The sequence below is a fragment of the Catharus ustulatus genome, chromosome 4 (genome assembly GCF_009819885.2).
Source record: "Catharus ustulatus isolate bCatUst1 chromosome 4, bCatUst1.pri.v2, whole genome shotgun sequence".
Classification (NCBI taxonomy): domain Eukaryota; kingdom Metazoa; phylum Chordata; class Aves; order Passeriformes; family Turdidae; genus Catharus; species Catharus ustulatus.
This window is the reverse complement of record NC_046224.1, coordinates 48933405-48948818: the sequence shown is the minus strand read 5'-3', so window position 1 is coordinate 48948818 and position 15414 is coordinate 48933405. Positions and strand designations below refer to the sequence as shown.

At 41.0% G+C, this 15414-nt stretch overlaps 2 protein-coding genes across 2 annotated transcripts in view; both read left to right on the top strand.

Moving 5' to 3' along the window:
• Nucleotides 1-1370, top strand: part of TBC1D15 (TBC1 domain family member 15) — a 33676-nt gene extending 32306 nt beyond the window's left edge. Inside the window, exon 17 of the mRNA XM_033058134.2 lies at nt 2-1370. Coding sequence (XP_032914025.1) covers nt 2-202 — 201 coding nt within the window. The 3' untranslated portion in view covers nt 203-1370. The remainder of the gene's footprint in view (nt 1) is intronic.
• Nucleotides 1371-11502: 10132 nt separating this feature from the next.
• Nucleotides 11503-15414, top strand: part of TPH2 (tryptophan hydroxylase 2) — a 50113-nt gene continuing 46201 nt past the window's right edge. The window contains exons 1-2 of the mRNA XM_033058636.1: nt 11503-11629; nt 14359-14511. Coding sequence (XP_032914527.1) covers nt 11525-11629; nt 14359-14511 — 258 coding nt within the window. The 5' untranslated portion in view covers nt 11503-11524. The remainder of the gene's footprint in view (nt 11630-14358; nt 14512-15414) is intronic.

Genomic DNA, 15414 nt, shown 5'->3' with positions numbered 1-15414 from the left:
GGAATTGCCTCAAACAGTCAGTGAGATCCTGGGGATAGAGAACAGTTCAGCAACACCGGATTCAGATACTGGAGAGGATGAAAGTGCAGCTGAGTTGAGTTGTCCGACGTCACTGTATCAGAGTGTCTCAACCCCGGTAATTGCTGCCAATGGGACAAGGGACGGCGCTCAACAGACGGCTGAGATGCAGAGCCTGGCGTAACTACACCTGGTCACGTTGCAGAAAGACTTTTACTGAGCACGTTTTGTTCAAGCACTTCAGAGATGGATATTTAAATTTGGTGTTGATTAAGCTTTAAGGGTGTAAAGAAAATCTGTACTGTAATGCTTTTGCATTAAAGCTTTACAACATGACTCAACTTAACTATTTTTGTAGTTTCTTCTACCAAAATAGCCTTTTGTTTTCAATAACATTCCTTAATATTTTTGTAGCCAAGTGCATTTTCTTTTTGCTGGTAAACTGGAAATGGATGGTGATTAAGAATGAAAGAAATTTCTGCATTTGCTGAGCTCACACATATTGATCTAAGACGGTGTGAGCTCTTTGATTTGAGCAGATTCGCAATATGCCAGCTGAAGCTGCTGTACAAAATGTTGAAGCTGACGTGATGCTGATGTGCTAAAGGAGGATTCTTTTGTAAATGGATTTTCCCTATCTCAAATGTTTACAAAAATACTTCTAAGTATTTGTTGCTGGTTGAATGTAGATTTGAAATGGACATTCATACTTGCAGAGTTTAATGTCCAAATACTGAATTTTGTGTAATTGGGAGTGGATGAACAGTATATTTTTACATTAACATATCTTCACTTTATATATACATATATATATTTACACACATACACACACTATAGACACAAATTTTTGTGAATACTAAAAAGGATAGTCATATTTTCAATATCTGAATAAACTTGGCTGTTCATTCATATGAATCAGTTTGACCAAATTAATGCACAGCTCCAACCTGAGCTCTTTTTCAAAACTTTTCTAACTAAAGGTATCTTTCATGATACCTTGTGAATACATGCAGTCCTACACTTGGTGTAATTTTGCAGTTGATATCTTGCAAACTTTACTAATGTTCATATTTGCTAATATAGTAACTGATCAATTAACTACTTACACTGTTTTTATGGCAACATTATCTGGAAAATTAATAAGCAAGTTATTAAAAAGCCAACCAACAAACCACACACCAAAATAGTAATCATAATTAATATTAATGCATTTTTTGTATCTGCAAAAGGCAGTGAGTTTATTCCATGCCATGCTGATGTCCTTTGACGTTATGTGAAATTTAACATAACTGATTAAGTGTATTCATTATTTGGTAACTATTGTACATATATAAAATAAAAGTCAAAGTTGATTTAGTGTTTTTAATTAAATCCTATTTAGAGAAAAAATCTAGTTGTCTGGTTGTTAATATAAGAACATAAGACAGAGGGGAGAGCTAGTTGTTAGTCCATGGATATGACATATTTTGTGGATCATGGAGGGCTGTGGGCATTTCTGTTTCTAACTACAGAGTGGCACATGCCTTTCCTCTAGGTAGTTGAAGTGTGGGATATGGCAGAGTTTTCTTGTGGAGCAGTTTACTTTTACAAATGTTATTTGTGCCATCTTAAACAATGCAAGTAATACAAAAGGCTTTAATAGCTAAATCAAGGTGTTACAATAATTTGGGTGTCGATTCAACTTCTCTCACCAGTTGTGAGCAAACACTGGACAGCTGAATCAGTTCAGATTTTGGTTTTAATATTGTTAATGTGCTATCTCTCATCAGTTAATAAGAACTTGAGTCCTATGCTGTGAAAGTCAAGGATTCACAGCTCAGCGTTATCTGTAGACTTTCATTTCCTGCCCAGGAAATTACTGTGAAGCATCATGCCTTTGTTCCCTGGTGAGCATTGTACTTCTTGGCAGTTAATTTAATGTGACATAGAATATGGAAAGGCATTAGAACTTAGATATTCAACACTTTGGTTCAAAGATATTAAGCAAGTTAGTTTCAGTATTTTTTGGAGCACCTAGTCACTTTGAAGTGTACTTGCAAAATGTTTTTCATCAAAAATGATGTTCAATCAAACTATGGAAGGAGGAGGGAAATGTTTACAACAGAAATGCAGTGGGCAAGCTATCAGTTGACTTTGCATGGTTCTTAGTTATTCAGGCTGTGCAGCCATGAAAAAACTTGAATTCAAGATATTAAGATCTCAAAGAACACCATAACTGACTGAACATGAATATGCAGATGTTTGGGAAAGGCATATTTAAGTGGAATTCTGTAATTTCTTAGCATTACAGCTATGGCTGCTAAAAGAGTCTACCAGCCCTTAAAGTTTGCCTTTCTTTTTTGGGTATAATAGTTCATCTTTTCCCTTTGTGTTTAGCGCTTGGATGTCAAGGATGAGAAGGTTGCTCGTGTGCTAACAGTGAGCAGCTGCTGTGGAGGGCTTGGGGTAGGTAGGCTTGCTCAGCTTCCCAACAGTAAGATGAAAGGCCCCTTGCAGTGTTCATTATCTGTAGTTTCCTTCCTGCTGACAGGCAGCCTTGCAAAGAGTTGCAGAAGGAACTTCATCCTCCACCAAACCATTCCTGATTGTTAGGGATGGGTTTATTCTCAGCAAAGACTACAAAAACACTGTAAGAAGCCTTAATCAGGATCACGGTGGTTAAAATGCCATGAAATGCTTTGGGTTTACAGTTCAAGATGTCTACATTTCTTTTGTGTTTGAATGACTTAGATTGCTTAGAATTAATAAATGTGAACAAAACTAGAACTAAAACAGTTTGGTCACAGTTGTCAGGCCATAAGAGAGCAATACTGGTTTAATTCCTGCAAAACTGTTTTGTTTTTTAATGCTTGATACTTGAAGATAATAATCTTCTGTGGATGAAGTTTAAAACTTATTTTTCAGTCATAGCAGTTTTCCAGTGTTATCTGTTCCAAGGTAAAAATTGCATTGATGTAGTTCTTTCAAAGACATTTTTTTTCTCATTTTTCTTGTTAGGACAATTTTACTTGTTTTGAAATTACTTTCTTGAAGTTATTTTCTTCTGTGTGTGGGCAAGCTGATAACTTACAAAACAGAGAAATGGAAATAGTTTACAAAATGGAAGTGGAAGTTTCTTGGAAATTTGGGCTACTGTGAATGTTTATGAAATGGTTTTGATACTGGAAAGTTAAAAGCTATAAAAAGATGGTCCTTTTAAAGTTACCCACAGTCATCACTTAAAGTTTCAGTTACATTGAGTAGTGCCTGTCCTGTTCAGCTACAGTGACTGTATCTGCAGCCTGTGCATGTTGTAGCCAGTGGCTTTCAAACCTGTGTTGGGTTTGGAGGTTTTGTTTTGGTTGTTGCAGTTAATGTTTGTAAGGGATTTAAGGCTATATATGTTACAACAGCTCCTGATTGCTTTGAGAATCAAATGTAGAAATAGTGTGATATTTGAATTACAGATCAAAACAAAAACATTGCTAGTACAAAACATTGTATTAGCAATGTTTTTGTTTTGATCTGTGGTTTAATTCAAATTTAGGTGTTAATGTTCAACAGAACCCAGTTTTGTTGCTAACGAGATTTTTCTTAAAACCTTAAAATTTTTCTAGTGGACAGTTTTAAAATGCTCTTCAGTTTTTTTCTTCCCACATTACTTTTACAAAATTCCTTGTCCCCAGTCAGCCAAACAGCGAGGCACTGTTATCCTCATTATTTTCAAATATATTCTTGAGCACCAAATTAAAGCTCCATTGATGAACCTTTTCAGAAACCTGCAAGAAGTGTTCTTCTAGCTTCAACTTTTTGAGATAGTATTTTAGTTCAAAATAGGAGGCATTTGTTCTTCACTTGTCCAAATCATTTTCTGTCACAAGACAGTTGTCTAACTTGAAAAAAAAAATTTAACTAATTTAGCATTCAGAATTTGGAATATGAACTAGTTTTGGTATCACTAGCCTTATTTCTGCATACTACTGTGATGCAAATGAAGCCTTACCAAGTATGGGGTTGAATTTCTGTGGATGGAAGCTATGTTTTCCTCAAACCACTCCCTGTTGGACAACAGAGGTGACAACACTGAAGAGGTTAGCGACATTTTAAAAGTGCATCTGTGAATTGATTCATGTTACAAATAGATTGGAAAAAAGCAATTAAGTGGGATGAGTACAGGTGGGAGTACAGGATTAATAATTTGCTCATGTGATAACTGGTCCTCAGACTCAATTTTAGTCATTGCATTGATGCAACTTAAAACTGAAGTTGGTCTGTGGACTGCAGAAGAGTGACTGGTACAAGTTTTACTTGTGGTTGGCTAAATATCTTAAAATATATATTTTCAAATCTGTTGTGTGAATTTTTCTGAGTATTTGGTGAGTGGCTGGTGCCATTTCTGAAAGAACTGTGGTGAGAGAAGTCAGTGCTTGTTCTTACAAGAAAAATTCCATGAGCTGCTCTGTGGTGGCTGAGTTTAAAACCAGAAATCCTAACCCTTGTCTGTGTCTGTGCAGTTATGTCTAGCTCGGTAGGTGGTATGACCATGAGCTTTGTATATGAGCATTGATAAGGTGATGAGACACAGATACATAACTGAGCACTTAACAGACAGATCTCATATATGTACGATACTATATTTGATATGAAGATGCTTTCAAATGTCTTTTGGGTTTTTTTAATGGTGTTAAAAGATAAGCTGTGTTTCATGTTTAGTGGGACTTCAAAATGTGCTATTCAATAAAGTGATGTCATTGCAGTGCAGGCATTGTATAAACTTGAATTTAATTTTTCATTCAAGCGAGGATTTTATTATTGAACATTTTTTAGAGAATGTGTGCTATTTTTACACTTTAAATCACAATATCTTTGGTACAAATTTAATTTTTCTGATGAATTGCAAACAGAAGATATATTGTAGAATGTCAATTTTTACCTCATCCGTAATGAATTTCACAGTTGAATCAAATATATATTTCAGACTCTCTATGTAATTCAAAGAGATTAATTGTATTCATTCCATTCTTCTATTCCATTGTTCTAGATGGGTTTTGTTTTGAAATAATTCAATTATAGTATATATTTTGATTATACAGGCTCATGCCTCATACCCTACCTTAACATTATCTCTTAGACTGTTTCTACAGATGTATCTTGTTATTAACCAATCACTGCAGAGCCCAGTGTGCAGAGCTGAAACTGCTGCCTGGGCCACAGCAGTTCAGCAAAAGGTGGTCACCTGTATCCTCTTGGAGGGTTATACTTGACCTAGGCCAGCAGCCACACACCCACCTAGCACCTTGCCCATTCCCCACCTGCATGGGATGGGGAGAAAATAGAAGGAAGGCAGGAAAGCTCATGGACTGAGGCAATGACAGTTTAACAGGAAAAGCAAATGCTGATCCCTCAAGGAAAGCACAAAGAGGATTTCATCCACTACTGCCCATCAGCAGGCAGGTGTCCATGCACCTTCTGGAAAGCAAGATCTCACCACAGGTTCCTCAGAAAGATAAAATGCCATGATCACAAAATGCCATGACCTGCTTCCTTCTTTCCCTGAGCTTTTGTTACAGAACACGATGGCATGTGATGTGGAATGCCTTCAGTGAGTTTGGGTCAGCTGTCCTGGCTGCAACTGCTCTCAGGCTCATGCTGACCCCTGGGAAGCAGCCAGAGAGCCTCAGTGCTGTGCAGTGTTCAGCAGCAGCTGAAACCCTGCTGTGTTACTGACACTGACCCAGGCACAAACCCAAACACATCACCATACAGGCTGCTACGAGGAAAGTGAACTCCGTCCCAGCCTGACTCCCTTGGTGGGATGATTCTTGATGATGAATGAGATCATGTTAGGAAAAAATCCTTGCTATATTGAAGAGGACAATTTTAAGCACACGTCTAGATCTGGTGGACAAAATACTTGCATTGGACACAACTGATGTGCAAATGCTCTGTTTTGCTTGCCAAAACTCAATGAGATGTAACACCAGAATATTTCCAAAGCAGTATTGGTGTATGAATTGGTCCAGATGTTCCATCAGTACATGCCACCTTTGGGCATTGGTCTTGCAGAGCTTCCACACACTCCTCTGGTTTTACTGCTCCAGTAAGTGATGCAGGAGAACAAGGGAGTCTTTAAAGTACAAACGTTTGAGTTCAGGGACTTGATAAATCCTCAGGCATCAAACAGTACAATTACTGAGACCAAAAGCGGCAATCCCAGTTCTTTGTACTCTGCTCTGGGCTGCTACATGTTTTATGCCATTATGATTAACTTGTGCAGCGTATGGTGAACAATGTAAAGGAGCTGATAAATTTCAGACCTAAATTGTCTTAGCCAGATCAGTCATACCACAAATATTTTCATCATGTGGTGAATACCTGTATATATGCATACAAGTTTGTTAAAAATCCAGATTTGCAATATTGGAAGGGACTTTTAAAAACTTGACAATAATGGATTAGCTACAGTATCTCTTGTTGGAAGGCATGTCTTGTGCTAGATGCTTGTCTAATCCATTTGCAGGATACTTTTGGCGATCCCACAAGCAAGCAAGCAAGTTTTAGGTGTTTGTGGATTTCCAGGGCAGGTGGAGTGATTGCATGCAGATGGAGATTTTCTGTGACTTCTGACCTCCCTCACATGAGGTCTGCCTTCCCTGGTGATTGAACAGCTGGTTATCTGTAAGTAGCCCTCTGGGCCCCAGCATATTTTTAAATTTTGTAGCAATTACAGAATTTCTGGAGTAGGTACAGTCTGGGAATTTACAGCTGGGCTCTAGGGGTTTGTGTAAGGCTTCTTAGTAGAGGTGTGAGGGTAGGTACTTGAGGCTCTCCGGTTCTCTGCACCCTTCCATTGACTTTGTATGATCTGTTAGTTTCATCTGTACCTGTTTTCCTTATCTCTCTTGTAAGAATGTTATGAGAGACTATGCCAAATGCTACACTACCATCAAGATGAATGACATGCATTGTTTTGCCTAGGTCCACAGGACTGTCATAAGAGGAAATGAAATTTGCTTGACTCAATTTGTTCTCAGCAAATCTGTCTTGACTGTTTAATCATCTATTATCTTCTGGATCTTTACAAATAATTTTGGTACTTCTGTTTTCTCAAACAAATGAAATTAGACTTGTCTGTAATTCTTCAGCCCTTCTTTGTCCCTGTTATCTTCTTGTAGATTGACATAATTTTGGCCATTTCCCAGTCTTTTGTCACTTGTCCTTCCCCATAGTTCTTGAAACAGTTATTGATGGCAGAGATTTAATGAGCCTCCTCTGTAAGTGGTTTCTGTGCTCTCATTTGCTATGATCAGACTCATCATGAGTATTCTCCAGCATTGCTTCATCTTGTGAAAAACAAAGAGCTTATCTCTCTACCGTTGCTATTAGTTGTGATAGACATCTGGTCACAGTTGATTCTTTAACAAAGACTGATGTTAAAAAAATGCATTAAATACCTGGCTAATTTTAAGGGTATTTTTGTTTTGTTTTGTCCTTTCCTTGTGTTCAGTGGTCTGACAGTTCATTTCTTCTAGCTGCTGCTGTAGTCATTTTCAAAAAGTTGCTTTTGATGTCCTGTATCAATGACTTTGAATTTTGTACCACAGCCTTAATCTGTGTGCTATTCTGCCTGTATTTGGTAGCTTGGTCCTAGTTTGCATCTCCTATAAGCTCCTCTTTCGAATTGAGGGTAATGATGAACTAATGACTTAGGCTACTCCTAGTAAAAGTGTGGTAGAAGACTGCACTTCCTGTCTAATGAAATAGTTTCCTGGTTAAACTGTGTTTTCTCTGGAGTGGGGAAAGACCTGTCTTCCTGCTTTAGGTTCCTTCTTATTGGCTCTTGTAATAACTGAATTTATTGCAATCCTTTTTTTCTTTTTTGTGAAATTGTCAGTTTCTGCTTTTTTCTCAGAACCTTTCTTTTGCTGAATATTGTGAATTCACTTTATGTTCATGATATCATCTGTGTTCCCAGCTCTTCCTACCCAGTCTATCTTTTCTTAGATGTCCTTGCCCAATGGTTGTTAGTTGGTTCAAATCCCCTTAATATTTCAAGAGCTTGGAATGTTTTGTTGGTTGCTCGAAAACCCATGCTTCCCATATCTTCATGACTTAATTTTTAAGTGTAAATTGTCATCATAGATTTTTCAGCAGACCTACATTGCTCAGAAAATTGGACTTAGGAGTTTGTGTGTATATCTATGGTAAACAGGAATAGATTGTTCATCTTTCTTTCCTTGTTGAAAAAACTCCTTTGGTTAGTCCACTTGCCAATTGTTTCACAAAGTCTTTGTTTTATCAACAAAATTGTGATTTGAAAAGGTATTGGGACTTCTGTTTTCTGCTTGTGACAACATCTCTTACATGAATAATTAGCACATCTGTTCTCTGCCCTGTGTTTTTGACCTGACATTGAATAATGGTGCTGTTTACATTTTAGATCCTTGTGGAGGCCATCTTTATGCTTTTCTGATACCTTTTCACACCTTTTCATAGCTTCATTTCTTTCTCTGTTCTGCCACTGCCACATGATGACTTGAGAGTTCTCCTTCCTGCTGTAGCATGCCTCAAGTTAAAGACTCGGCGATCTGGGAGAGCCAGGGGTAAATTCAGATAGTTTCTTGGTCAATACCAGCTGCTCTGCCCTGTGAATTTCATCCTCCAGTTAAATCAAACTACGGTAAATGTTACAAATGTTTTTAAGGAAAATATGCTGAAGCTGGCAGTTGATATCTCTAGTGGGGGTAAAATGACTCAAACATTGAAAACATCTCACAGATTTTCTTTAGATTTCAATTTTCACTTGGGACTTCTGCAGATTTTTAAGCTTAAAAAGTGCATAGCTGAGGATTTCAGGCAACAGTGACTCTGCTGTCTCATGAGAGAAAAAGAAGTGTGTGTAGAGAGGACCTTGCAGTTTCTGAATTCTGATTACAGGCAATGAAGTACGTTTTAGTAACTACAGAAAGCTTGCCCATTTCTTACTGTCAACATTAACTCTATTGCCCAAGATGAAATAGCATTGCTGAGTGACATCCTGACATGCTCTAGATCAGAAACTTTTGAATAGGTGCTTTGATGAACTTCGAAATTTTTGGTCTAAATATACAGCACTGTGAACAATAGAAAAGTAAGTTGAGCTCTCAACAAAATTTGTAGTTCAGCAATATTCCCAGAGCTATATACCAGCTCTGTTGTACAGCAGCTAGAACAAAGAAGAAATAAACATTTTCAGTGCATAAACATCTTTTGATCTGTTGCTGATATGGCAAAGCCCACCTACAAAATGCAAGTTGCAAAAGAACTTCCTTTCTAGGGAGAAGCAATCTCTCTGTGGGAACACATGGGCAGACAGCATGGTTAAACAGATGAAGAGCTTGAGTCCTCCTGCGTGCTATTAACACCTGCTGACCCAATGCACCTTTGGTTGTTTTGCATTCAGGAGTCAGGCAGAAGAGGTTAAGAGAGACAAAACCTTTGCTGCGCTCTGGTTACTGCACAGAGGTGCAACAATAACAGGGCTCCAGAGCAGCTGGGTCATCGATTTGTGTGATGTCCCAGCTGCAGAGCCAGGATCCAGCAGCAGATAAAATCATGCTCTGTCACGCCTGTAGGTGGAAGGCAGCTCAGTTGTGCTCGGTTTTGTCACTGGAGCATTCAGAAAGTGCTAAGCAACCTCACTCATAAATTGTTCAACTGCAGGGACCGTCTATGTATCTCATGCACAGCAGATAAGAATATCAAAGCCCAAAGATGGCAACTTTCTTTCCTATAATCAAAAGTAATGAGAAAACAGGACAGGGAACAGCTCTTGATGTTCTTAGGATATGAGACTAAGCTAATAATACATGTAGACATACTTTTCTCTGATTGGGAAAATGAAGCAAAACTTTGTGGGCTATCATAACAAAAATAATTGATTTGCATTAAAGGAGCAGGTAGAGTAACCAATTATTACAAACTTACTGCCAAAAAGAAGAAAGGATCTTTATTACGTGTTTCTCCTGGGAAACTGTGGACAAGTTAGTCTAAAAGGGTTTACTTCTAGCCTCTCATGAGTTCTGAGGCAGCTCTGAACCTGTCCTGGTCCTGAACATTGAACATGATCATCCATTTTAAGGAGGGGAGCATCTGACTGACCGCAGCCAGTTTAGACTGGAAGCTTTTGCTGGTTTTTCTTCAATGTGATAAAATATAATTCCATGATATTCTGTGTGTGAGAAAAACCCTCAAATCTTCTGTTGTGTTTCTGTGTTGTTCTCGTAGAACAGCAAGACGATTTCCCTGGTGCTGCTGACAGCTGTATGGCGTGGAGTCTCTCAGGGGTGAGGGCTTTGAGGCTGTGAAGGAAGGCAGTCTGCAGCTGGTACTGTCAGGGACACTTTTTGCTACTTGCCTTGTGCAACTCCCTGCTCAATGTCCCACCTTCAGTCGATCTGATTTCAGTATTTTTCCTCAACCTGTGTGATCTGTGTGTACACCAAGCTAAGGCCATGTGCAGCCAGCTGTTGCATTCAGCTAGTTTGCCCCTCTTTTGGGAGGCTCAGGACAAGTCACCGAGGCTGTTTTTCAAGGGGAAGAAGTTAAGTTTACCCTGCCTGGTGTGTTGGAACACAGAAAGCTGAGTATATGGCTGAAGGAAACTCACACAGTGCTCCCAGTTCAGATGTGCTGTTCACTGCTACGTGCTGTAAGGTAACCTACGTACTCAAAGGATGTCGTGGAGAAGTTTTGGAAGATGAAAGAAGTGAGAAGGAGGTGGGAGGGCAAGTGACGGTGGCAGGTCACGAAATAAATGTTATAATGAAAGAAAAGTTAGAAATCCTAAATTTTGCGAGTAAATTTGGGAGACGGAGTTCCTTTAACCCTGCAGCCAAGTTACTATTTCAGTAGTTGCCTCCTGCTCAGTGAAACGGAGAGATGAATTTCTCCAGCAGAGCATTTCTCGCTGTCTCTGCACTACTCCCCGGTAGAGCTGAAGCTCAGCTCCTGCAGCTCTCTGCCGGGCTGTCCCCACACTCTCGAGCCTGTGCTCCCGTGCCAAGAACCGTGCCGTGAACCGTGCCATGAACCGTGCCATGAACCGTGCCATGAACCGTGCCGTGAACCGTGCCATGAACCGTGCCATGAACCGTGCCGGGAACCGTGCCATGAACCGTGCCATGAACCGTGCCGTGAACCGTGCCATGAACCGTGCCGCGGCGGGGGCAGAGGCCGGACCGGCACCGGAGCGCAGGTGTGAGGGCAGGGCGAAGGAGCAGCCCCAGGGCGGTGGGCACGGCCGCCCGGCACCGGGACCTGCCGGGGCTGCTGCCGGCTGAGGCGGCGGGGCTGTGCCCGTGCTGCGCTGTCCCGCCCCGGCCGCTGAGGCGAGCGGGGACCGTGAGCGTCCGCCCGCCCGCCCGCCGGCGGCTCTCGTCACCCGCAGACGGTGTGCCCGTATCGCGCTGCCATCAGCCCGGCGGCGGCCTATAAAGGCGGCGGGCGCGGCCAGGCGGGCAGAGCGCGGCGCGGCCCCGCCGGCCCCATGCAGCCCGCCATGATGATGTTCTCCAGCAAGTACTGGGCCCGCCGGGGCTTCTCGCTGGACTCGGCCCTGCCGGAGGAGCGCCCCGCCGCCGGCAGCCTCACCGTAAGTGCCGGGGCAGGGCCGGGGGTCGGGTTCTGCCGGGGCCAGCCCGCCGTGCGTCCCCCCTTGCTCCGCGCCTCGCCGTCCCGTCTGCAGTTCCCAGCAGCTGCAGGGCCGGTGAAACTAACTTTGCCCGTTCGGAACGCTGCCTTGAAAGTGTCCTAAATTGCAGAAAAAGTTTCCTTAGGAATACACGCCTTAGTGCAGAAATGAACCGTGTTGCTACTGAGATACTAAAAAGCATCGGGTCCGGCTCAGATGGTTTTAAATGGTTGGACTTTGGAGGTCCTTGGTTAGTCCGGCGGGCTGTATACATCAGCAGAGACTGCCTTTTCAGGGCACTGTAAAGCTTGCAGCACGGTCTGTAAAGCACTTTTGGCAGGACACGAACGCCGTGCCCCCGCTCGGCGCTGGTGCCGGTGCGTTCGCTGCCTGTGCCCGGCTCCTGCCGCCGGGAGCGCAGGGCACGGCTGTGAAACACCGACACGGGATAGGAATGCTGCTCTGGGAGCTGGTACGGGTGCCACAGGTGCTTGGGTGGTTCCAAGCATGGGGTAAGCTTCTGTATGCTAACAGGTGAGTGTTTGTGTGACTAAATAAGGCAGCCTGCTCTGAATACATGGGATATTTAGGGTTATGAAGACTGGCTACTATGAAATTTTGTAACAGATGAAGATTTTTATCACGCGAGTAAAACCAGAATATATGGGCTTGTACCAGTTTTGAATTGGCCTGCTGTCTTTATAGTAAAATGTGGAATATTTCTGTTTCTACATGCTCAGCTTCTATTGAAAGCATTGAATTAAATGGAATAAATTTACTTTACTGTGTTTATATATGGGTTACTTTCCTTACTGAGCTCTGCTGTAAATGACTTCTTTTCCTGAGGACTTGCACTTGCTCCAGATAATTAATTTACATTAGAAAAGCTGGTCTGTTAGTTGTTTAATTATGAAGTGTACTAATGAATGCGGCTAATGATTACTTTGGGTAATGCTCTCTTCAGAGTGTTAGGGAACCTGTGACAGGCTTGGAAAGTGCCGAGTGCCCTTGTCTTCCAGAGGAGCTGACAGTATTGAGATTCTCAGATGCTCTGTTGACTCCATGATCGTGTGTACAAAGCTTCTATAAAGCAGCACATAGGAATTTTTACAGATGCTGTAAAAGCAGCATCTCTGTCACTTCATGTGGAGGTTATGTGCTTGATGCATGTGAAAAGGACTTCAAATTCCAGATATTACTGAAGTCAAAACAAAAGTGACCTTCCCCATGAACTATCCCAGGGCAAACCTCCTACCATATCAGATAGGGACAGAATCATATAAGCTCAGTTGCTAAAAAGTAAACATGTGTGAAACCATTCTCTGCAGAAAAATTTGTGTTCCAGATTGTTTCCTTGTATCCTAATAAATGATGAGAAAAGACCACAGAGACTTCTTAGCATGTCCTGTACCTAGTTTAAACGTGGCTGGTTCCACCTGAGTCGTTTAAAGAGTATTAGAAGATCTGTTTAAAAAGCTGCATTTTCAGGTTATTTTCTGTAAGCTGCTTTAGAAATTACTGAAGGACAATTTAATCTATTTGAAACATTGAAATAGTATATGTTTTTAATGTCTATCTTCATATTTTTATGGATTATAACAAAGTAGTTAGCATCTCACTGGAGACCTAATTTCTCCAGGAGGAACAGCCTAGGTATCAGAAAATGCAGGCTGCTTTTTGAAAATCGTGCTAAAAGTCAATGCTATAACACTTGTCTATAAAGGCTCTACTGTTGGCATCTCAACAAGATTTAAGCTGATAAAATGATGTTTTTTGGAAAATGCTGACTGAAATTTCATTTAAAGCAGTCTTGGATTCACAAATTGTGAGAAGAATGTAAGAGTGGCAAGTATGGTGTAATTTTCTGTATTTTTTGAGTTCCTCAGCTAACTCTTCTTCTGTGGGATGTGAAGTTTTTCACAATGAGATCAATCAGGCATTGGAATAATCTCCCAAGAGAAGCAGTGGATTCCCCAGCACTGGACAGTTTTAAGATTTGGCAGGACAGGGTGCTGGGTCATCTTGTCTAGACCATGCTTTTGCCAAAAAATGTTGGACCAGATGATCCTTGAGGTCCCTTCCACCTTGATGTTCTATGTTGCAGTCTAAGTACTTATGTTCTTTTTTGTATAATCAACAGCAGTTCTGTCTTCTCAGGAATTATTGCATTACATGATAACATTAATTGTACTGCAACAGAGAACGTAAAGTTTTGGCTTTAAATGTAATAATGGTTAATACAAAAATACAGACCAGAGCACATCTTTGTAAATTGACTGGTACAGGTTAGAATAGTATCCCTGTGATTTTGCAGCAGGATCCGGGTTACAATAACAGATCTGCAGGCTCTACCAGTAATTTAGACTATCTCCATTTGCTTCACATTTACTTCTAATGATACCATTGCCCAAATGATGCCATCGTATTTGTATTGCATTTATGCTTTTCCTTAGGCTTTTTTTTGGGTTTTAAATTTTTTTTTTTTTTTTTTTTTGGGTATGGACTGACCTCTTACACAATCATCTCTAGCAGCTGCCTTTAACTTGTGATTCTTTTTTCAAGTAAACACACAAGCTTGTCTTTCAAATTGAACCAGAGTGGGTTCTGTTCAGCTATTTTCAAACAAGAATTTCTCTTGTGGGAAATGCCTGTTTTCATCTGAGATGATCGTGTCTTTTATCTATTTGTAGCTAAACAGATCGAGTTCTGGGAAAAATGAGGAGAAGAAAGGGAATAAAGGAAATGGGAAAAGTGAATCTGCTTCTGAAGGTGGAAAGACAGCTGTGGTGTTTTCCTTGAAGAATGAAGTTGGTGGGTTGGTGAAAGCTCTCAGACTCTTCCAGGTAACGCTTACAAATCATTTATGCTGGCTGGACTGAGGGTGGCTACTGAGGTCAGGCTCTTTGTTGTATCAATCTAATGGACCGTGGCAGGAGGAATAGAGTGCAGCTACACTTGCTTTGCAGAACTGAATAAAAGTAACTTAAAATTTTATGGACCATTGAACAAAGCATTTTGGGCTTGTAAAGGGTTTTCTGGAATAAAGTTTGACAGTGGCACTGATGTTCACATGATTCACTTCAGGTTTCTGAACATTGTAAATTAGATTTGAAGTTGTCTGTACAGCCACAATGAAAGGAGGCACTTTCAGAGAGTAGCTAGAATCTAAGTTAGAAACAGTCAGGTGATGCTGGTGGCAGCCTTGCTTGGTCTTGAAATTAGAGCCACCTTTAAGTGTTTACAGGGTCACAGTTTTATGTGTCTAACTGGAATGTCAGTTGTGAGGTTTTGGTTCCTACACAGGTCCCCATGCAATCAGTGTTTGTCAGTCAGGTTCCTGGTCAGAATGGTTGGAGGTGTGTCTGACGACCATTAAAGCAGCATGATAAAAGTCTTAGGTTGTTCAGTCTGTGCACTGAAGAGAAAGTTAGGATGTGGCTTGGAGCCTGCCTGTCAGGCCAAACTTTTGGAGGGATGTAAGTGTGGGATCACTGGGCATTACCAGTCCTCACTCATTATAGCTGCCTCTAGGAGCAGATTCCTAAGGCTGGTGTAGATTAGACATGTAGATTCTTCAGCCAAGAGAAAGAGGTGAGTTAGACCCGCAGGAGTGAGTCTACCAGGAAGCAGGGTGTTTGACAAAAAGAGGGGAAACCTAAGTGAGTGAGCAGAAGTTGCAGTAGGAGCTGTGTTTTCAATGCAGCTGTTCTCTGAGGGTTAAATGTCTAACTGCAGCCCTGGCTGAA